This window comes from Malus sylvestris, chromosome 2 (assembly GCF_916048215.2).
Source record: "Malus sylvestris chromosome 2, drMalSylv7.2, whole genome shotgun sequence".
In the NCBI taxonomy this organism is placed as follows: domain Eukaryota; kingdom Viridiplantae; phylum Streptophyta; class Magnoliopsida; order Rosales; family Rosaceae; genus Malus; species Malus sylvestris.
In genome coordinates, this window is record NC_062261.1 from 34,270,333 (window position 1) to 34,292,915 (window position 22,583).

The window sequence follows — 22,583 nt, forward strand, 5'->3', positions numbered from 1 at the left end:
TATCGATAAAAATTACATGGAAACCACGGAAATTGTAAGAAAAACTTGGAAATTTTTATTGAAACTTTGTAGGATGTTTATTTAGTCAATTATCTATTAGTTTATCACAAAAAAATGGAAGGAAATGCATTGCATGATGGATTTAACATTATCAAGTTGATTATATAGCGATCTGACAAACATTATGAGTGTAGAAAATATGTAGTAATTAATGAAAGAAGTCTAAACACACCATAATCATTTATTTATAATGAATTAGTACAATATTTTACACTTTAGTACCACATAGATAAAAAAAATAATCCACCAATTTAATGAATAATCCACCAATTTGATAAAAAAAATAATCCTAAAATAAAACATGGTGATGAATAATAATCCAATTTGATAATAATCCAATTTAATGAATAATCCACCAATTTGATAAAAAAATAATCCTAATATAAAACATGGTGATGAATAATAATCCAATTTAATGAATAATCCACCAATTTGATAAAAAAATAATCCTAATATAAAACATGGTGATGAATAATAATCCAATTTGATAATAATAATCCAATTTAATGAATAATCCACCAATTTGATAAAAAAAATTCCTAATATAAAAGAATAATAATCCAATTTGATAATAAAAAAACCTAATATTAATGAATAATAATCCAATTTGATAATAAAAAAATCTAATATTAAAGAATAATAATCCAATTTGATAATAAAAAAACCTAATATTAATGAATAATAATCCAATTTGATAATGAAGATGGTAAGGGAAATAAAATAATAAATAATATTAAACATATTAAAATTATCCTAGGGAATAATTATACAACATTACTTAATTACTTAAAACAATTAACATTAACATTACTTAATTACTTACAAAAATTAACATGCAAGTATTAATTACTTAAAAAGATTAACATATGAGTCCACACAAATTTATTTGTTGTTGTATAAATTACAATAATATAAATTTAAGTTTGTAAACTTACCTTAAATATGGAAGTCTTTGTGTTCAAGCTTTGGAATGGATCTGGAATGACTTTGAAAATGGTAAGGAAAATAAAATAATAAATAACATTAAACATATTAAAATTATCCTAGGGAATAATTATACAACATTACTTAATTACTTAAAAAATTAACATGTAATTGTTAACATTACTTAATTACTTACAAAAATTAACATGCAAGTATTTATTACTTAAAAAAATTAACATACGAGTCCACACAAATTTATTTGTTGTTGTATAAATTACAATAATATAAATTTAAGTTTGTAAACTTACCTTAAATATGGAAGCCTTTGTGTTGCTTGGCTTTGGAAAGGATCTGGAATGGTTTTGAAAATGGTATGGGAAGAAGAAGAAACGAAAATTTTGTGAATGCCTCTGATACTCCATTGGATGAAAGAATGTAAGTATATAACAGACATTGACACTGTTTTGCATGTGAAAGACTCTTACTGACTGTCACACGATTTCATTATGAAAGCAGTATTATTTGTTGTCCATGTTCTGAAATTGCAAAAAGTTCTTTGGATCATTGGATCAGAGAGCTAGACATAGGTTTGGAATGATTTGGTTTTGAATAATTTGGAGCATTGGATGCTTTTTTTTTCTTACACGCCACCACTCAGACAGTAAAAAAGACTGAAGAACTCACACTCCACCACACACACACTTCGAGACCCCCCACACCACACCACACACGCACACCACACACGTACACCACACACGGAGCTCAGTCTCTCTGTCGATCATTCATTTCCCACTACCACATTCTCGAATCCTCTCAATCTCTCTCTTCTCTCTTCTCTCTCTCTGAGGTCTGAGCCTTCGTTCTCACTGAGAACTTCTCAGTCTTCTCCCTCCCTTCCCCCTTCTCCAGTTCTTCCACACACATACAGAGACATCATCTCTCGAATCTCGATCCTCCTCGTCCGTGTCTCCGTGTCTCCCTGTCTCCCTCTGCTCCTCCCATCTCACCCGCCCTAAACCCAGCCGTTGACACCACTCGATAACCGCCTTCTAAACCACCTTGATCCATGGAGATCGACCGGAAATCATCGTAGTCCCAGCCATCGACACCACTGAGGAGCGCGACGTTGTCCCAGCCGTCTTGGATTCGTGAGGAAGACGATGTTCCCAGGCTCCTACTTATCTTCTTCTCGGCTTTTACTTTAAATTTTTGTACAGATTTCAATTTTTCTGCATGTTGCACCTTTGTTGTACTGAAATTGATTTTAGGGATTTAGGAATTAGGGTTTCTATTTTTGTACAGATTGCGATTTTTCTGCATGTTGCTTGATTTTTGTACTGAAATCGATTTTAGGGATTTAGGAATTAGGGATTCAGTTCATTTGCTTTGAATTCGAATTTGGGGATTTATGGATTCGGTTCATTTGCTTTGATTTTTGTACTGAAATCGTTCTTCTCGGCTTGTAAATTACAATTTTTGTACAGATTTTCTGCATGTTGATTTTTGTACTGAAATCGATTTTAGGGAATCCTGTATTGTAGATTCAGTTCATTTGCTTTGAATTAGAATTTGGGGATTTAGGGGTTCGGATTATTTGCTCCGGCTGTGTTCTCCGATGAGTCCATACCAAATATCGCGATAGTTTCGAAAATATCGCGATATTATCGATATTATCGATAATATCGCGATATTCTGCCGAAAACAAGTTGGATAGTTAATAAAATATCGGGGTCCCAAAAAAACGATAATATCGGCGATATTTCGCCGATATTATCGATATTTTCTTCACTGCTTAAAACCAAAAGCCCACTCACTGGTATGTTGAAGGGTTGTAGCCCCCGAGTCGTCCTTGACTGCGCTCGTCCTCAGGATAGGTCTCACCTATGTGTAAAATAACTGAATAAACGTTATTTAAAGCACATAACCAATACTAACTAATAACTTCTCATACATTGCTCAAATGGGGTGTTTAAATATACCAACGTGATCTACACAACCTCGCAAACATCCCCATATTTTTAGAAAAAATTTCCGATGCCCCACATGCCGCCACGCGCCGGCCAAGGCACAGCCATACACGCCCCCATGCGCGGGTAACCCTGACGAAATCCTAACTGCAGTGGGAAATATTCCGTTAAAACCTTAATAAACGTTAACGGCGTTACCTTTTTCCATTAGAATATTTCATCAAATTTGACGGAATATGCTTCTTCGTTTTCCTCAGCTTGCCGAAGTCCGACGTCGGTGACCTCTACGTTGCAGGTTTCTGGAAAATAATAAAACCTTCATTTCTCACTCAATTTTCCACCAAATTTCATGAAACTTAAACCAAATTGAAGCTTAGGACGAATAGAACATAACCATGCCTTTCAAAAGCCCTAAAACCGACGGAACTCGCCGGAAAATCCCTCGATAATCCGGCTAAACCTACAACTTGTCGAAACTCAACTTACTGACGTCCAAATCACTTCATTTTTCTTCTCCGAGCTTTGTGTAGACAATCTAAAGCTTCCTATAACCTTAGAATCTTCCAAAAACTCCCCATTTACATGTTCATGAATAGTACCTCGAATTGGAGGTTATGGTTTCTCTGGTTTTCGAGGATTTCTCGACCAACCACAGGTATAGAACAACTCCGGAGCATGCAAGGAGTTTGAAAATAGAAATCACAACCTCGATCTGTGAAGATTGAAAGGGTTTGAGGGTTGTCCATACAAGTTGTACAGAAATGGAAGAAGATCCGAGAGAGGGAGGAGAGAGAAAGGTCAACGGGAGGTTTGTGTGTGTGTGTGTGTGGTCCAATTTTGGGTCACTAATCACAACCAAAATTACTAACTTTAAGTTCCAAAAACTTAGGAACTAACCAATTTAGTTTAAACCCAAACTTAAGCCACAACACCACATAACATACTCAATGTCCAAGGGCAATTTAGACATTTCACACTATCGATAATAATAATTCGGGACGGGCTGTGACAATTTACCTAGATTTTTTATGTGAATCAAATATCTAGACTGTATATGTAAATAATTTACATATAGTTGGTTCTTTTCTTTTTCTTTGTCCTAAAATTAATTTACCTGCAATTTTTATCTCCTTTAATTTATATATTTTTACTTTGACAACAATTTTTTTTATATATTTTAAAGTACAATAATTTACCTCTATATAATATGGACACGTTGTGATGGTAAATTGGAATTCGAGAGCCAAACTAACCAACAAATCCCTACATTTATATGAAAAATATTATTTTTGTAAAATCATTAATTCTCCCTTACAATTTGCATAGAATTAATTGTGTACATTAAACATTCAATAATGGTGTTTTAGGCATCCAAAAATTTTTAAATGGGTAAAGTCAAACATAATTAATGAATTTGCTTATGTGGAGTCTAGTCAATGGATTTTATTTGAGCAAAAAATTTAGGTTGGGTTTTATGTGGAGAAAATTGAGTTTCAGGGGCTAAAGTCATATTTTTAGTAAAGTTAATACTAGTGACAAAGGTCAATTAAGATAACCAAATTTATTCGCACGACCATATGATCATTTCAAACCTAGTTTTTTAACATGGGATGCCATTTTTCTTTTGGACTGCAATTGATCCAGAAAGCATCTCTATGCAGTCTCTCAAACAACAGATAAGCAATACACCAAAATTGTTTAATTGTCTAAAGAAATCCAAGTGCGGAACTCGAAAGAGTGGGCTAACTAATTTTTGTAGGGTGATATGATGCCACTAACAAGAATCTCGACGACAAATCAAAGAAAAATGAGGAGAACATGCAGGGTTTGGGGTTAAGAGTTAAAAACACTAGTGTTTACTACGGGATTGTGTATCTTAATTGAGTAAAAAATTAATCTGGGATGAATATTGGCTACAAATTTTAGTGAAGAATGAATTACTATTTTTGGGTGAATATATAGGATTGTGCTATTGCCACATCCATTTTTACTTTCGACACACTTTTGTTAATTTTTTGTCGTTGATCATCTTCAATTCGTTCAAGCTGATGGCCGAAAATTGAGAAAGTATATAAAAAGTTAAAATGTATATGTGAATATTACTACCCAATATATTTGGAAGTTATTTATTTTTCAATAAGGTTACCTGGGTTATAGCCCATGGTAGCGTTAGTGTAGTTCCGCCAATGGGTATATGAGTATACTTACGCATAGGGTGATCTGAAGAGGATCTTATTCCCGATATTACAAGGAATTCATTTTGGTTTTGCCCTAATTAAGGCCACCAAATAGTCACGGCCGTCATAAATTTATACGTAATGATCAAAATCTCTACCATTTACTCTTTCATTGACTAAGCAATGATTAATCACATTACAAACATACATAAGATGTGTTACGTAAAGAAGAAGGCAGTACTTAATCTAGTAATATTCTATTCATAGTCCTATCAAAAGATGTCTTAAATTCAAATTCTTGCGGTCACCTGAAAATTATGTTTGGTGGTACTAGATAGTTTATTGTCAATATTAAAATTGATCTGATAGACTGATACTCAAAATTTTAAAATAGAGAAAAGTTGCAGATATAAAGGAAATGTTGAAAGCTGCAGATCGCTCTCTGGCATGTTTGTCTGTGACGGGAGTTTTCGTCGTTTCCCCGTTCACGTTGAATTATCTGACTTGACAGTGCCAGGTATATAATTAATAAAAACAACAAAAATAATTTAAATAGCTCCAAATTAAGCTCAGCTGGAATAAAATAACAGTCAACCAAGAAATGATGGATTTTTGTCCATTGTCATCGGCATAATACATAACACTCTCATGTAATCTGCATGCATGTGACATTGCAACTTTTTTCCAACCCTATCCAAACCCTACTTGGCTTTGTTTGATCCTTCTGTTTTCCTGTTTTTTCTCTCCAAATGTTTTCCACCTTTCAGTCATGGGTGATGACTCATTTTATTAACGTGTGGTCGAGTTTACGTATTTGACTAGACTTACAGATAACATTTTCATTTAGGTGCTGAGTTTACACGCGTGACTAAAGAAGAATGAATCAATATAATTACTCAAAATGTGTTGAATGAAAAAGCTTGTTTATTTATAAGAAAAGAAAAATTGTTGATTAATGGAAGAGAAATCACAAACAAAACATGATGGACCAAAAAAACTCCAAAACCACCTATAAACGGAAATTTATTTTCTTAGTTAGATGTGTGAAGGCTTAAGGGATGGTTTGGGAGTGAGATGCTTAAAAAAAAAGCACCCATGAAAAAAAGCTGTGAGGGTTTTAGGTGTTTGGTAAACTGAAAAAAATGGCTTATTTTGGAAGCTGCTGTGAGAATAAGCTGAAATCAAAGGAAAAAACTGAAGCTGCTATTTGCAGCTTTGGAAAACTGGCTTTTTTTCAAAGCACACGGAGCTACAGTGTTTCTTTAATGAAAAGACCCACTATCAGACTGCTTTTTTTTCCAAAAGCACTTTTACAAAAAAGTTTACCAAACACTCTGCTGATTTATTTCACAACCGCTTATTCTCAAAGCACAGCCACTTATTCTCACAGCAGTTTTTTTTCAAAACACAGCAATACCAAACCAGCCCTTAATTTGCTGTTGCCAAATATGAGTGCTTTCGAATCCCACTTTACTCCCTAAAATTTATTTTAACTCAACTTACCCCTTAAATTATATTTTCGTGTTCCATTTTGTCACATGTTGTTAAGTCCGTAAAGTTTTCCATCCAAAGTGTTAATGTGGCACATATGGGCCTCATTAGTTTGATTATTTGCTTGGCAAGTAGGCACCACTTGTCCTAACAAGTGATATTTTAAAACTATTTTAAATAAGAATAATGCTTGTGTCCCCCTTAAAAAAGAACTTACATGTCCTCTCACTTAAGATTAATGTATCTTCAACGTATGAACATTATAAGGCATATAACCATCGGTCTATGTACTATAATCGGAAAGCAGGAGAAAATGAATGTGCATTATTCTTTCCCATAAGAATTGGGAAAATAGGTTTTCTATGTAATCCCAATTAGTTTAGGTTAAGAGATAAGTTAGTTTTCCCTATTTTAAAAGGATTCAAAAATCCCATCGGTCTATATATTAAACTTTTAGGGGGTTGTTTATTCACACGAAGAGTAGAGAGAAAGCAAGATTTTGAGGTTTAGCATAAAGATTTTCATTAAGTTCTTATAATCGAACTATTACTCTTTATTGTGCAGGTGATTTCTCAAGGGAGATCACACAAGAGTAGGCAAAGTTCACTGAACGTCGCTAAGTTCTTTGTGTTTGTGTGGCATAGTTACTTTATTATTCATAAATTCGCACAGTATCACCTTATGAGTCTGTATAACACCAGAGGCTATGTTAAACACGATCAACTAAGAAAGGATTAAAATCTACCGACACTAATATCATGTATTAGTTGTAAGAAAGAATCTAACGTGAAAAACAGTTTTTGTCGGGGTTAAAATGCGGTGCAAATGTAAAAACAAAATGAAAAGGAGGTTACCAACGGCTTGTGCAGAAATTGAAGGCCTGCCTTCCTTTTTCTTCTTTCGTATATATTGCATATGTCACATTGTCACGGGCAGCTTACACCAAAGAATATCATTTTGAATATGTTCAGTTAACTCATTCATTACCAATGCAAAATGATAAGGACTTAAGGATGAGCCTTGATGTAACCCAACAGTTATGGAGAAGCTTTCGGTTTGTCCTTCATGAGTTCTTACGGCAATCTTTGCTCTATCATATATATCATTTATAACTTGGATATATGATACTCGTACTCTTTTCTTCTCTAAAATCCTCAAAAGAATGTTTCTTGAGACCCTATCATACGTTTTTTCCAAATCTATAAAGACCATAGTTTAGTTGAATATCAGAGTGCGCAACGAATAAGACTAACAAATAATAAGAATATTATTAAACAAACTGAGAATGCCGAAACGACTACAAAACCCTAAGAGACTACATTGTGGCTAACTTGTTCTCTAATGAATAATAAAGCACCCTATTTATAATAAACTAACCCTAATCTCTAACAAAACCTAATTTTAACGGGTTAAGCCCATAAAACCAAACATTCAAATAAATCAAAATACTAATATTTTCCAATACCCCTCGTCAAACTCATGGTGGTACACGATATGAGTTTGCCAACAAGCAGATGTGGATGCAAGCCTTCAAATTCTGCTGCCGATGCCGATGCCAATTGCGAACTTCCGAACAAACTGATACGCAGCGGACAAACGGATGAACAAATTGATACCCATCCAGAACAGATTAAATTCCGAAGAATCGAACTTGCTCTGATACCAAGTTGAATATCAGAGTGCGCAACGAACAAAACTAACAAATAATAAGAATATTATTAAACAAACTGAGAATGCCGAAACGGCTACAAAACCCTAATAGACTACATTGTGGCTAACTTGTTCTCTAATGAATAACAAAGCACCCTATTTATAATAAACTAACCCTAATCTCTAACAAAACCTAATTCTAACGGGCTAAGCCCATAAAACTAAACATTCAAATAAACCAAAATACTAATATTTTCCAATAAGTTCATGCAATTTCGTACGCCCTCATTAGCTTAATACCCCTATAGCTTAATCTACCCTCGTACATGAGTTTAAATTCCTATCTTACAAGTTGCTGTCAATTTAATCCTATTCATAGGTCCAATCCCATCCAGCCTACCAAACAAGCCCCTGGCGATTGCCTAATAGAACCCTAGAAAGTTGTTTGTGTGACAAGGGTAACACAAAACCCAATTCTATCAAGTCCTTATATCTCAATTCATGCACTATATGAAGCCTATGCCAACTACTCTTAAATAAGCCCTAATCCGATGCAAAAACATCTAAATCCCAATATCTCCATGAAAAAAGTCCTTCCAAAATTTCACACTTAGTCCAAGATCTCGTTGCCATCGATACGACGCCGTAAACATCCAAATTGGATGCTCAAACACAGATTTTGGTTGACTGCAAAAGTACATATGTATTGACCACAAATGAAAATGTCTCTTCTACCTCCTTTCACAACCCATAAATTTAAGCGGGACTTCCCTTAAAAAATATACTCCACAGGGCAGTATCTATAAACGATACAGGATTGCCTACTGGCATTTACAAATCATTCCGCTATTTAACTACATTCAGTTTCACAAATTTACTATAACATACAGAAAATGATGTCCGCAACCCTGTGAAGCGGCCCTTTGTTCAGTCTTTCGATCCAATAGATGTTCGCGAGAGAATGCCTATGCCGTCCATGTGTCAGCACTAAAAAACCTGGATTCGCAAAGTGCAAACATACCATTAACAGTTTAGAAATATAAGACAAGAAGTTATAGGTTTTCAATTTTCTCAACCCAAAACCAACAAGACGAAGCCACCACAACCCAGTGAAAATCCGGTCAGACTGCTCGCAAATTTTCATTTGAATATATCTATTTATGAACAAGAATAGTTTGTCCAGGAAAATTCACAGGATTTCTTTTGAAGATTATATATGGAAAATAACACATGGAAGAAAACGTACCTAGGTAACCGCCAACTTGACATTAGCAGCCTCATAAGAAAGGGACGGCTCACACAGCACAAAAATCTACAAAGAAAAGAAACAGGCGGTAGAAAGATATTAAATTCTTGTTTCGCCCAGGCTCATACATAGCAGAGTCCGTTATAGTCAAGCACATAGTATTGCTGCACAGAAAATGATAGAATGTTTCTGCATAGCACTGTAAAGCAAATAAATAAATTTGTCCGTCTAACAAGAAATGATAAATTGAATTATCAGCTGTTAAATCATCTCTACAGGAACTATCTACACTCAAAATCTTCCCCAAAGCAGCCTCCCCTACAAAAAATCACTTTGAAAGGGGTTTATAAAGCCAAACCTTCCCTAAAGTATCCACTCACTTCATTTCTTCTAATTATAATAGGACGAACGACGTGAAAGCTACAACCAACTCCACTATAAAGATAGGTTCTTTCAGCAAACAAAACAAGTACCAGTTCATGGTTCTATATTTGTGTGGTATGCAGTTCATTGAGGGTACGGTATGATGGATAAAGAAGCGGAAGAAAAAATGGTCAGTAAACTGTAAACTGGAAGAAAAAAAAAATCATCTTGAACAAATTTTAAAAAATAAATAAAGTAATGTTGGACCAATAACTCTGAAAAAGGTGGAAATACTAATTAAAGAATGTTGATACAACCTTAAACTTCCAAATGAACGGCAGAGTCAAGCTTCAAACGATTTAGTCGAGCAGTCCCCAAAATGTACTCAGGTAACTCTGCGTGCTCCCTTGCCTCTATTAAAATTGCAAGGTCAACCACTATGCTCGTGACATATCCAAGGACAAGTCCAATGATACTCCTTGCCACAGATGATGATCCAATATCTACATCAATCTCTAGGAAATTGTCTTGTCTGAGATATTTGCAGGATACAGCTTTCCCCAGTAGGCAAGCTTTAGTTCCAACAGCACGCTTAACCATCCAATATCCTTCAGCAATACTTGGAATTAACTTTAATCTTGCATTGCGAAACATGTCACTCCCATCCACAAACTTAGCAAACAAAGAATTTGGATTCGGAGGTCTGTCAGCAGCATAGTAAAGTACCAAACTATAATTTGGTTTAGATGGAACCTGGAGATTAAAGACTAGTACAAATGGAAGCTTCTTTCCGGCTTCTGACTGGACAAGGCATCTGGGATGCAGTGCGAACCTATCTATGCTTTTATCAACTTTGAACCAATCTACCGCTATGAGCTTGAGAAGGGGATCTCCTCCCATTACCTTAGAATTGTCCTCCAGGTAGTTCTTTCCTCTGATCATAAATCCCTCGCCACTTGGAGATGTCCAACAGTTTGTGACGGTCTCATCCTTCCCTTTGGACAAGGAACCATGGAACTGGCTTGGATCAATAATGATTGCAGGCACTCTGGAATCCAATTCTTTATTAGCATCTGCAGCTTGAGCTCGCTTCAAAGCTAAGCTAGCGATGGCCCATGCAACATTCTTCAGTCTAACTTTTGCTTCCTTATTCTCAAGTGCATCACTGTCGCTATCTTCATCAGAAGATGAAGAGCCTGCTGAAATTGCATCATAAAACTGATCATGCACTGCCTCCGCCTCATATTCAGCATTGGAAATGGAAGCTTCAGCTGCCTTCGATTGGATAACTGAAGCGGAAGATTTGAATATTAGTGCAGGATTTGATGCAATATAATCCTTCAGACCTGCCACTTGGCACAACAATGCATAAGGTACACCCTTTTCGAACTTCGAGTATTGATTTTTCTTCCATTTCCACCAGCCCACAGAATGTATCTCCACCGTTTGCGTCACAAGACATCGTGGAGTATTTGAACCCATGGATGTTTTCAGATCTCTAATCTCCCAACTAGATGGATTTATTTTTGTACGATGATACCCGGACCTCTGAGGCTTTTTCTTATGGACAGCTGGAAATTGCAAGATGGTGTATGTTCCATCTTGTCCGCGGAACCATTGCCTAGAGAAGAGAAAATCTTTCTTGGAACGCCATCGAGAAAGATACATAGGATCAAAAGTCCCGTAGACAACATCAAAGTATCCATCATAAGAATCTATCAGCTCTAAGTTAGCTGTCAGCATATCCCACTCATATCTCTGGTGTCGGTCGAGGTTTAAAATCACTTCAAAAGCAGTATCTGCACTTGCTTCAATAACGCCAACAGACTTGACGATAACGCCTTTTCCACTCTCAGTGTTAGCAACATCTTGAAATATTCGAACACCATTAACTGTTCGCACACATTTCCATACATATGCCTCAACTGCATCTCCAAAATCTGTTCGAAAGTACCCCTCTGTGTTAACATCTCCACCCAAGCTTGAGGATTGACGCAAGAGCATCTCCGGGCCTTGCCCAATTTTTATAAGCCTTTTCAATCCATGTGCATAGTGCCTTACTCTAGGTCGATGACCTTCAAGATCGATCTCCTCTTCCATGTTCAGCTTGTTTCTGGCACTAGCCCCTCTTGAAAGCTCATACTCAGCCTGTTGCTTGGCTTGATCAAATGCCTCCATCCATTTCTGTGCTTCTCCGGCAGTAGCACAAGCAATTTCTCCCTTTTTGGTTTCATCCAAACGATTGTAAAACCGTAGAACATAGATATCCCCACCCTTACCTCCATGATTAACCTTTCTGCGCCCCAGCTCCTCCACCATCAGCGTAGGCCCAACAGCACCCCTCCGAATGGGTCTAATACCGGGGTTCTCATGAGGATCACGCTTATACATCTCGACATACTTTCCCCTAATGAAGAGAAACCTAAGGTGACAATACTCATGCCCTAACGTATTCACACCCAGATGATACACCCACCCAAAATACTCAAACATCCCTCCTCCTCCAGCTCCACTTCTGGAGCTGGAACTGTGCTCCGATCCATCCGACCGCTCACTCCCCACCTTATTAAACGGCAATGAGTCCATCTGCAGAAGTTAAAATGTTCTCATTTGCAGCTAAATAATCATAAACCGAAAAATTAAGTAGCAAAATTGGATAAAATAAGCAGGATTATTATGATTATCCGGAGCTAAACAATCATCTGCAAACGATAACTCCAATCAAATAAACATAATCCAATCCGACTCTACCATAACCGAACCCACATTTCAACATTCGCAGTTCAATAACAATGAAAACGATCAAAGAACACAAGTTTCAAGAGATAATTAGACGCGGCAATCATGAACAAAGTTCAATTCATATTTCCTTTTTCCCACCGAGAAAACAAAATCCAAATTTTCTGAGCAACCAAACAGAAAGTAGTATCCCTACCTGATCTCCGTGGCTTCGTCTGCCTACAGCTCAAAGGTGTTGACGATACAGAAACTGGGACAACTGGAACCACACATGCCGACTTGCCACTTTTTATACAACCGTTTTGTCTTCGTGTAATTCCCCTAAATACTAGGGGTAATTCCGTCAAAACATTCAAATATATTCTAGGGGCATTTAGATCTGAAAGGAAGAAAAACAAGGGTTTATGTGGGGCTTTGAATTTCAAGTTCCACCGAAATGGCGGTTTCGAGGAATTGAAGTTCCGATCGCTGCAACGATCAAATGCTGAAGCTTTTGTCGTCTTCCTCGTCATGCCTTCAGGGACGACTCCACAGTCTCCGCTCCTGGCCGCCCGCTGAGCTGGGGTCGCCGGTTCTCCGAGTTCTCGGCTCGCTCGCCGGATTGACTCGCCCTAGCTCGGCTTGCCGAGCGTTTTATAGTTCGGACTCCGGCGACGGGTCTGACCAAGTGGTAGAAGTTGAGTTCATGGTGGCGGGGACCGAGGCCGAGGCGGAGTCTTCCTCCGCCATTGTATCCACGAATCCCCGGCCCGAAGATTATCTTACGGTTTGTGGGCTCTGGAACTTTCGTTTTGCTTACTGGTCTGTTTGGATTCCGAGAAAATGTTGCAATATATGAGAAAATGTTTGAACTTTTTGTAAACCTTTTAATTTTTTTTCTCCTCAATTTTCCGTGAGGCAGGTTATAGCTTTGCCATTGCCGCATAGACCGCTGTTTCCGGGGTTTTACATGCCAATTTATGTGAAGGTACATGAGATTATTGATTGCTATGATCGAATTTCTTTTTGGTTCGCACTTTTGCTAAATAATGTATTGGCTTTTAATGTAGGACCCTAAACTGTTAGCAGCATTGCAAGAAAGCCGAAAGCGGCAAGCTCCATATGCCGGCACTTTCCTTCTCAAGGATAAGCCGGGGACCGATCCCAGTTTGGTATCAGGTTCCGAGACAGATAAAAACATACATGAATTGAAAGGGAAGGAGTTGTTTAATCGACTACATGAAGTTGGCACACTTGCGCAGGTATTTAACTATGCGTTTGAGTTTCGTGTGTCCTTAATTTTGTCGAATAACTTGATATGCTTCGGCTAGAGCTTCCTTTTGGTTTTTGATGTTGTAGTTGGTTGGATTTTCGTATATCAGATTTCAAGCATCCAAGGAGACCAAGTGGTCCTTATTGGTCATAGGCGACTTCGAATTACAGAGATGGTGAATGGATTCCTAATACAAAGTAGTATCGTATTTTATTTTTGAGGTAAAGATTGTTAAACTGAGGAAAGTTATGATTTCTCTACAGGTTGATGAAGAACCCCTGACTGTAAAAGTTGACCATCTGAAGGCATGTTTATTTTGTTTTGTCACATATATCAAATATTAATTGTTGGAGGTTCCACATTTATGATAGATTTTGTTTCGTTTTTCTTTCTCTCTTTTCCTGACTAGGTTATACTTGTTGTGCTAGGATAGCACCAAACCTTTGCCAAACCAACTCAAGCTAACCCACCGGAAATATATCAAATGGAATGCAAGAACAAAATCCAAAAGACACCAAGATTTTAGCAAGGTTCCTCAACAGTCAGTGTAATTGGAGTACGTCCTGGGAGCAATAGGAGCTCACCCAAAAACCCAATACACCCAATAGCTCTCACACACCAAAGAAACAAATAGAGAAGGAAATATAATGAATAATTTCCTCTCTATACATAGCTCAAAACTATTACAACAACAACTACTTTGGTGGATGATTACTAACCAAAGAGAGGAGCACTTTCTTCTCTTCAAAGAGGGGCTGCGGCACCCCTATTTTTTCTTCTCTGTTTTTCTGGTGCACACCTTTCTGCTCTCTGCCCTCTCTCCAAAAGTACAAGCACTTGTCAAGTTGCAAAAAAAGAAGCCGAATAAACCCAATTCCAGCTGCCTTTGAAAAAAGCCAAAAGAAAAAAGGAATCCTAGCCTTCCTTTTTTTCTTCCCCGAGCAAACATCATCATTGCTAACAAACATCATCATTGCTGCCTTTTACTATTAGCCGAAAGTAGATGGAATTTGGCCACATATTCAACAATACTTTATATTGCAGGATAAACCATATAACAAGGATGATGATGTCATAAAAGCAACATCGTTTGAGGTTATATCAACCTTAAGAGATGTTCTCAAGATTAGTTCCCTTTGGAGAGATCATGTTCAGACATACACTCAGGTTTATTCTGTTTCTTTTTATGATGTTTGGATATCTTGTGATCTTTGTTTTTGTCTGATTATTTCTTCATCACCGATTTATTTTCTTGTAACTGCTTCGAACTTGTTGTACCTTCTTCTTGGTTTTGCCGTTATTCATAAACGAGTTGATGAAGTAACTAATTCGTGATTCATTTTTTATGGAAATGATAGAGTGAATGGTTTACATAAGTATTTTTATGTGTTGATGTATTACAATCATTCGAATTTACAATTTGTTAACGCTAAATTTTTTATTGGAATTTTGCAGCATATAGGTGACTTTAATTTTCCAAGGTTAGCAGATTTTGGAGCCGCAATATCTGGTGCAAACAAATTGCAAAGTCAAGAAGTGCTTGAAGAGCTAGATGTGAGTGTCACTAATTTTACATATGATACGGCGGATGGTAATTAGAGAGCTCAATCTTTATGTTACATTAAAAAAAAAAACTAATTCGTTTCAAGAATGAAGTACTATGGAAAATGTAAATCTTCAAATCCAGCCTTTTCATGCAAGTTGCTCATATTCCAAAAGGCTTTATAACACTTCCGTTATTGCTCAGGTGTATAAACGTTTAAAGCTCACTTTAGAACTAGTAAAGAAAGAGATAGAAATCAGCAAGATTCAGGTATGAAATGCTGATTTTCCATTGTTTTTTTTTTTTTTTTTTTTTAACTTGAAATCTATTCTCCATAATAGTTTGATTGGCTTTTGAACTTTCCTTTACGGGGTAATTCTTAGGAGTCTATTGCAAAAGCAATTGAAGAGAAGATAAGTGGTGAACAGCGCCGCTACTTGTTGAATGAGCAGCTTAAAGCCATCAAAAAGGTATTTTTCTCCACCCTTATGAGATATTTTTCTATTTCATGCACTTTCAGTACTGTTTCTCTCAGTTTTTTTATTTCAACCCTGGGTCTTTATGGAATTTATTTTGCTTGACATAACGCAGGAACTGGGTTTAGAGACAGATGACAAAACAGCGCTTAACGGTTCGTTTCTTATCTTTTATTTTCAATCTGTACACATCATGGTAGTGCACTCTCTGTTTTTCCTGTTCATTAGTTCTACTCTGAGTATGACTCAAGAATTTATGTGCAAACTTTAGGTAATCCGTATTCTAAATAATCATTTTTTTTTCCGTGTGTGCAAAGGTAATTGTTCCATCACTTTTCTGATATTTTGGTGCAGATAAGTTTAGGGAGAGGCTTGAACCAAACAGGGGAAAATGCCCACCTCATGTTTTGCAAGTTATAGAGGAAGAGCTTACAAAACTGCAGTTGTTGGAGGCCAGTTCAAGTGAATTTAATGTGACACGTAATTATCTAGATTGGTTGACTTCAATTCCCTGGGGAAACTACAGGTTTTTGCACTACTTACAACCTTATTGGGGCAATATTTGGGATTCTAATATATTGAACACCTATCTGTGACTGGCTGTTAAATTATTTGTTGAGAATAGAATAGATACCATTTATTAAGCACTGTTGCCACACTTGATTTTTATTTTTATCTGTTTTAATGTTTAGGATTTCATCTTCCCTATGTGCTCTCCTTTTTCTTTTTTTTTTTTTTTTGGAGAAGAGGTGGGGGGGGCAGGATTGTAGGGGTAGGAAGAAACTGATCTGGTGGGGCAAAGGGTTTTTGAGAATCGCAGTACTAGCATAACCATGAAGCCCATTGTCAAATAAGACTATCTGTAATGACTAATTCATATATGAGTTATTGTATTGTTACTCAAATATTTTATTGGAGAATGTGCCTCCTTTCTGAAATTTTACCTCTATATGCAATTTTCAAAGTAATGATTTCTCTATATCAATTCCTAATGCAGTGATGAGAACTTTGATGTTATTCGGGCGCAAAAAATTCTCGATGAAGATCATTATGGATTAACTGATGTAAAGGAAAGGATATTAGAATTTATTGCCGTTGGAAAACTCAGAGGAACCTCTCAAGGTTGGTATAGTTTTCAAATTTTGTGTTTGTCTATCTTGATTTGTTGGCATTGCCACACATCACTGAATTCCCCTGTTCCTCAGACTCTGATCTTGGCTCTTATTGCACATATATTATTCTATGGTTTTAATAAATGCTGCAAACTGTATTATTTATCATTAGTCATTACATGAGGATTACTGATGTTTTGCTTATATATCACAGGAAAAATCATCTGTTTCTCTGGCCCACCTGGAGTGGGCAAAACCAGCATTGGTCGTTCAATTGCACGTGCCCTGAACCGTAACTTCTTCCGGTTTTCTGTGGGAGGGTTATCTGATGTTGCTGAAATTAAGGTATTTGGGAATCTCCTCAATGTGAAATATTGATAAACAGCTGTGCATTATGCAACTAATCTTATGAAATTAAACTTTGAAATGTACATCCAGGGGCATCGGCGAACCTACATTGGTGCTATGCCAGGAAAGATGGTACAATGCCTTAAAAATGTGGGAACAGCTAACCCTTTAGTTCTGATTGATGAGATCGACAAGGTAATCAATGATTGTTTGGCTTGTTTCATATATTGTATTTGAGACAAATCCTATTTGTAGGTCTCTTTCCTTTTGTGGAGTGAGTAGTTATTTAAAGTTCATTTTTACAAAGATTATATTTAATTCTGAGTTTCATACTACTTTTATGGTTTAATCTTCGAATTTGCGCTGTTTTGTTTCAGTTGGGAACGGGCCATGCCGGTGATCCGGCAAGTGCTTTGTTGGAGCTTCTTGATCCCGAGCAAAATGCTAATTTTCTAGACCATTATCTTGATGTTCCAATTGACCTATCAAAGGTTAGCAAAAAGATAATAATACCTTACTTGGAGCAACATGCCAATTTCCATTAACACAATGGTCAATTTCAAGCATGTGGTGTCTGTGTTTGGATTGTTAAATTGGTATTATCTTAACTTCACTTGTAAAGGAGAGAGGATGCTTTAGGTTTCCAAACCTTTTACTCTCTCTACCTAGTGTGAGATGTGTTATCCATCATATCTCTAGTATTTAAAGCATTGTAACATGAAATTGATCTCAAAGAAGAGGCAATCGGTTGTCAATTTGGGACATTAGTTTCTTATTGTGATATATTTGTGTTTGTGGTCGGCACTATAGGAGGATATGTTCTTTCCTCACATAATTCGTCTTATACATGATACATCTGAAAACTGTTCATGTAAGCTGTGGGATGGAAGAAATGTAAAATCAAGGATATGTCCTCCTTTCTTCTTTAGAATCTTTAATACTAACTTGGGCAATCATATATTGAAATTTTTACTGTAGGTTCTGTTTGTATGTACAGCCAATGTTGTAGAGATGATACCACATCCCCTCTTGGATAGAATGGAGGTCATTTCCATTGCTGGATATATCACTGATGAGAAAATGCACATTGCTAGAGACTATTTGGAGAAGACCACACGTGACTCATGTGGCATTCAACCTGAACAGGTACTGGTATCGGTCTCTTTATGTGTTCATGTGTGTTTGTAAATTGTCTCTGTATCATCTTTTATGTATGTTAAAATTATTATGTTTTCAGGTTGAAGTGACAGATGCAGCTCTTCTTGCCCTCATTGAAAATTATTGCCGAGAAGCAGGTGTTAGGAACCTTCAAAAGCACATAGAAAAGATCTACCGCAAGGTTTGTATAAGTATCTATATCTAGATCATCGTTGCAAACTTGCATCTTATCATACGATGAACCTTGAAAACATTTATCCACGGGTTTGAAAAGTTTCCCCATGGTTCTCTTAGGTTCAAGGAGCTTATTCGGAAAAGCGGAACAAATTTATGACCTTGTTGAGCAATCATGTAGTTCCTTGACCAATGGTATACTTTAACCTATCTTTTATGATGTGGCAGATAGCTCTCCAAATTGTTAGACAAGGAGCATCAGATGAACAAGTAGTTCCTGATCAAATACAATCTCCCCCAGATGGGCCTGCAGTTGTTGAAGTTCAGCTTGTGGACACTGATGAAACCCAAGCAGAAGCTATTGATAAGTTAGATCCAAGCGTGGTTGCTAGTAAGAACCAGACTGCAGCTGAGTTAGTTGAGGGTAACAGTCATAAGCATAGTCCTGAAACCTCTGGAGAAGGAGTCACGATTCAGACGGATCTCCCAGACGAATCTACAGTTGCGGAAGTTCGGGTTGCAGATGCTGATGAACCTGTGGATTCAAAGGTATGTAACAAAATATAAATTCTGGTTAATGACTTGCTCTGCGCCAGAAATGTTTTGAATGCAGTTGAATATAATTCCTGTTTGTTTCTCTGATATAAATTTTTTGGGCAGTTAGCTATTTATTTAGAGCTGGTAAACAATCTGTATGATGAAGCAGAGAGAGTTTGGAAAGATTCTCTTAGTTTATTTTACACATGTAAAATGTGAAGGAAAAGAATTTTATAATTATTGGAAAGAAAATAAAAACGATTTAATATTAATGATAGCATGTAGAGAGTATCGATGATGTGCAAACTCCACATAAAATTAAATCTTTTTAAACTGCCTTTTGGTGCTCATCTTTTTCCTCCCGAGATACTTATGAGTTCACCCACTAAGGATCGTTTATAGCTGTACTTACAGGATGCAAAAGAAACAGAGAAAACAGTTGAAAAAGTTTTGGTTGACACATCAAACTTGGATCATTTTGTTGGCAAACCTGTCTTCCATGCTGAACGAATCTATGATCAGACCCCGGTTGGAGTTGTTATGGGTCTTGCTTGGACTGCCATGGGTGGTTCTACATTGTATATAGAGACCACTCAGATTGAGGAAAAAGAGGGTAAAGGATCCCTTCATGTCACTGGCCAACTTGGTGATGTTATGAAAGAAAGTACCCAAATTGCACATACTGTTGCCAGAGCTATATTGCTCGATAAAGAGCCTGATAGCACTTTCTTTGCAAATTCCAAGCTTCATCTCCATGTTCCTGCTGGGGCCACACCAAAGGATGGTCCTAGTGCTGGTTGCACCATGATCACTTCCATGCTGTCCGTTGCCATGAAGAAGCCTATCAGGAGGGATTTAGCAATGACAGGAGAAGTAACACTAACTGGGAGGATCCTTCCAATAGGCGGGGTATGTTAATCAACTCTCTCTCTCTCATACATACATAGAAGTAACAAACTGTAAAAAATCTCGACAAACAAGCATTAAATCCGATTTTGGTCGATGCTCTCTCTCTCTCTCTCACACACACACACCCACTCACATTCACACACCTATATAGTTCTTATGATTTAAGTTACAGGATTTCTTTTTATTTTCTGTATGCTTCAGGGAGGTGTACTCTTGGTTACCTCATGGTGAATTTTCAAGCAACATGCTTGCGTTTTTTCAGTGTTTTGTGTTACTAAATTTCATTTTTGTAAACCATTTAGGTTAAGGAGAAAACGATAGCAGCAAGGAGGAGCGAAGTGAAGACCATCATATTCCCTGCAGCAAACAGGAGGGATTTCGACGAGCTTGCCCCTAATGTAAAAGAAGGTCTTGATGTTCATTTTGTAGATGACTACAGTCAGATATTCAATTTGGCTTTCGGTGATGACCAGAATTAGGAAAAATATAATCCGTTCTTCCTCACTAAGTCTTAGTGTAGAACTTCAATATACTGCACATTACGGGTGAGAAATACCAGTTCAATTTCGCAACGATTACATTGAAATCCTTCACTTCAATTGTTTGACACAAATTCAAAACTAATACATACGTCTCCAATCTCCTAAAAACCTTTATTTGATTTTCAGACGACAAAGGTTTCCAATTTTTCAATCCAATATTTTGAAATCGATTTTTCTTTCCATTTCCGGGACATTCGGAGTTCTATGCTACTATTGTGTCCATGCCTCCTTGATTTTAAGTCTTTTTCTTTGTCACCAGTCACGACCAGCATGGGATTGAGATGGATGCCATACCAAAAGCATCGAAATAGTGCTAAGATGCAACCAATTAAGGTAATTAATTTGCATATTTTGAGGAAGAGATTTATTGTGGTGGAAATGGAATCGATATCCTTGGCATTGGTGGGTGTGTAGTAGTTCCATCCGTGTAGACATCCAACCTAAGAGCGTGGGAGTGAGGGCAACTTGAGAGGAACAAGTCATTGGATGCCGTCGTAATCACAAACAAAATGGAAGTCAATTTTGATGTATAGTTAAGATAAAAAAAATAAAAAAAAACACTAGATCGGTATTGAAGGAGAGTTTGAACTCAGAATACAATGTGTTGTACGTATATATTTTATTACAAGCGATATTTATATTCAAAAGTACTCTAAAGGGTGGGGGTAGAGTTTGAACATCAGATCAGATGCAATGGATTGAATAGTAATGTTTTAACTAGCTGGCCAATCCACATTTGTAATATAAAATTCTTGTTCAAATGTAATGATTGTAAAGGTGAGGCTGGTCAATTGACGTTGTACAAAATGATTATTTAAATCTCAGAAAAAAAAAATAGAATTTTTTAGTTTTAAAATATGAGAGTGCGTTTCGAATCAAAACATGAATTTCTAAGAATTTTTTTGTACAATTGACTGTCAACACTAGTTACGCAATGATTCCACTAAAAAGTGTCTTGATACTATACCTGGAAAATGGTCATTTTTTACATTTTCAATCTAATCAATTTCTTATCAAATTCAGGGCTGGTTTGATATTGCTGTGCTTTGAAAAAAAAAAACTGCTGTGAGAATAAGTGGCTGTGCTATGAGAATAAACGGCTGTGCTGCGAGAATAAGCGGCTGTGCTGTGAGAATAAGCGGCTGTGAAATAAATCAGCAGAGTGTTTGGTAAACTTTTTTTGTAAAAGTGCTTTTGGAAAGAAAAAAAACAGTCTGATAGTGGGTCTTTTCATTAAAGGAGCATTGTAACTCCGTGTGCTTTGAAAAAAAAAAACCAGTTTTCCAAAGCTGCAAATAGCTGCTTCAGCTTTTTCCTTTGATTTCAGCTTATTCTCACAGCAGCTTCCAAAATAAGCCATTTTTTTTAGTTTTTACCAAACACCTAAAACCCTCACAGCTTTTTTCATGGGTGCTTTTTTTTAAGCACCTCACTCCCAAACCACCTCTCAATGTACCTAAATCCTAAACCCTCAATGATTCCACTAAAAAAATGTATTGGTACTATACCGGGAAAACGGTCATTTTTAACATTTCCAATCTAATCAATTTCTTATCAAATTCAATGTACCTAAACCCTAAACCCTAAACCCTCAATGGCGTGGATTTTCTAGTTCGGCTAAGTTTTTTTTTTTTTTTTTTCCGTTTGAGTTTTGTCATTTTTGGGATCATTGTTTTTGTTGCCTTATTAGACTCGGTGCCTTATTGCCTTAGTTGTATTGTAGGAACTTTGGGAGTTTTCTAGCGAAATTTGATATTTTGATAAATAAAAATCAAATGATAAAGAAAAATATTCATGTTCTATAATATATTTATTAAACATGATTCCATCAGATGACATCAATTGAATCTTGAACACCCCAATTTCATTCTCAATCAAATTGTTATTTTTAATGCTTTAAACATATATATTTTCT

At 36.5% G+C, this 22,583-nt stretch overlaps 2 protein-coding genes across 4 annotated transcripts; one reads left to right on the forward strand and one right to left on the reverse strand.

The window, feature by feature from the left end:
* Positions 1-8,946: 8,946 nt before the first annotated feature.
* Positions 8,947-12,919, reverse strand: LOC126583871 (protein ENHANCED DISEASE RESISTANCE 2-like). The gene is made up of 4 exons (XM_050248410.1): positions 12,814-12,919; positions 10,196-12,464; positions 9,516-9,581; positions 8,947-9,265 (listed from the first exon to the last, which is right to left on the reverse strand). The coding sequence occupies exon 2, from the start codon at positions 12,462-12,464 to the stop codon at positions 10,197-10,199; it is 2,268 nt and encodes a 755-aa protein (XP_050104367.1). The 5' UTR covers positions 12,814-12,919; the 3' UTR covers positions 8,947-9,265; positions 9,516-9,581; position 10,196.
* An 84-nt stretch (positions 12,920-13,003) lies between these two features.
* Positions 13,004-20,712, forward strand: LOC126583838 (lon protease homolog, mitochondrial-like). 3 transcript variants are annotated; one of them, XM_050248377.1, is made up of 20 exons: positions 13,004-13,383; positions 13,519-13,584; positions 13,667-13,858; positions 13,979-14,044; positions 14,133-14,174; positions 14,914-15,036; positions 15,325-15,423; positions 15,617-15,682; positions 15,796-15,882; positions 16,004-16,043; positions 16,243-16,414; positions 16,886-17,010; positions 17,215-17,345; positions 17,439-17,543; positions 17,726-17,839; positions 18,327-18,494; positions 18,586-18,687; positions 18,909-19,229; positions 19,620-20,126; positions 20,429-20,712. In XM_050248377.1, the coding sequence occupies exons 1-20, from the start codon at positions 13,099-13,101 to the stop codon at positions 20,603-20,605; spliced, it is 2,988 nt and encodes a 995-aa protein (XP_050104334.1). In that variant the 5' UTR covers positions 13,004-13,098; the 3' UTR covers positions 20,606-20,712. The 3 variants fall into 3 exon arrangements, with proteins under 3 accessions (XP_050104334.1, XP_050104341.1, XP_050104343.1); XM_050248384.1 differs by having other exon boundaries at positions 19,632-20,126; XM_050248386.1 differs by having other exon boundaries at positions 13,270-13,418.
* The last annotated feature ends 1,871 nt before the right edge of the window (positions 20,713-22,583 follow it).

Excerpts from the sequence above, each read along its gene's own strand:
- LOC126583871 (XM_050248410.1), bottom strand. The coding sequence starts at position 12,464 with ATGGACTCATTGCCGTTTAATAAGGTGGGGAGTGAGCGGTCGGATGGA.
- LOC126583838 (XM_050248377.1), top strand. The coding sequence starts at position 13,099 with ATGCTGAAGCTTTTGTCGTCTTCCTCGTCATGCCTTCAGGGACGACTC. Across the intron at positions 13,859-13,978 it reads AAGTTGGCACACTTGCGCAG|ATTTCAAGCATCCAAGGAGA; the intron begins GTATTTAACTAT and ends TTCGTATATCAG. Across the intron at positions 18,688-18,908 it reads TAGAAAAGATCTACCGCAAG|ATAGCTCTCCAAATTGTTAG; the intron begins GTTTGTATAAGT and ends ATGATGTGGCAG.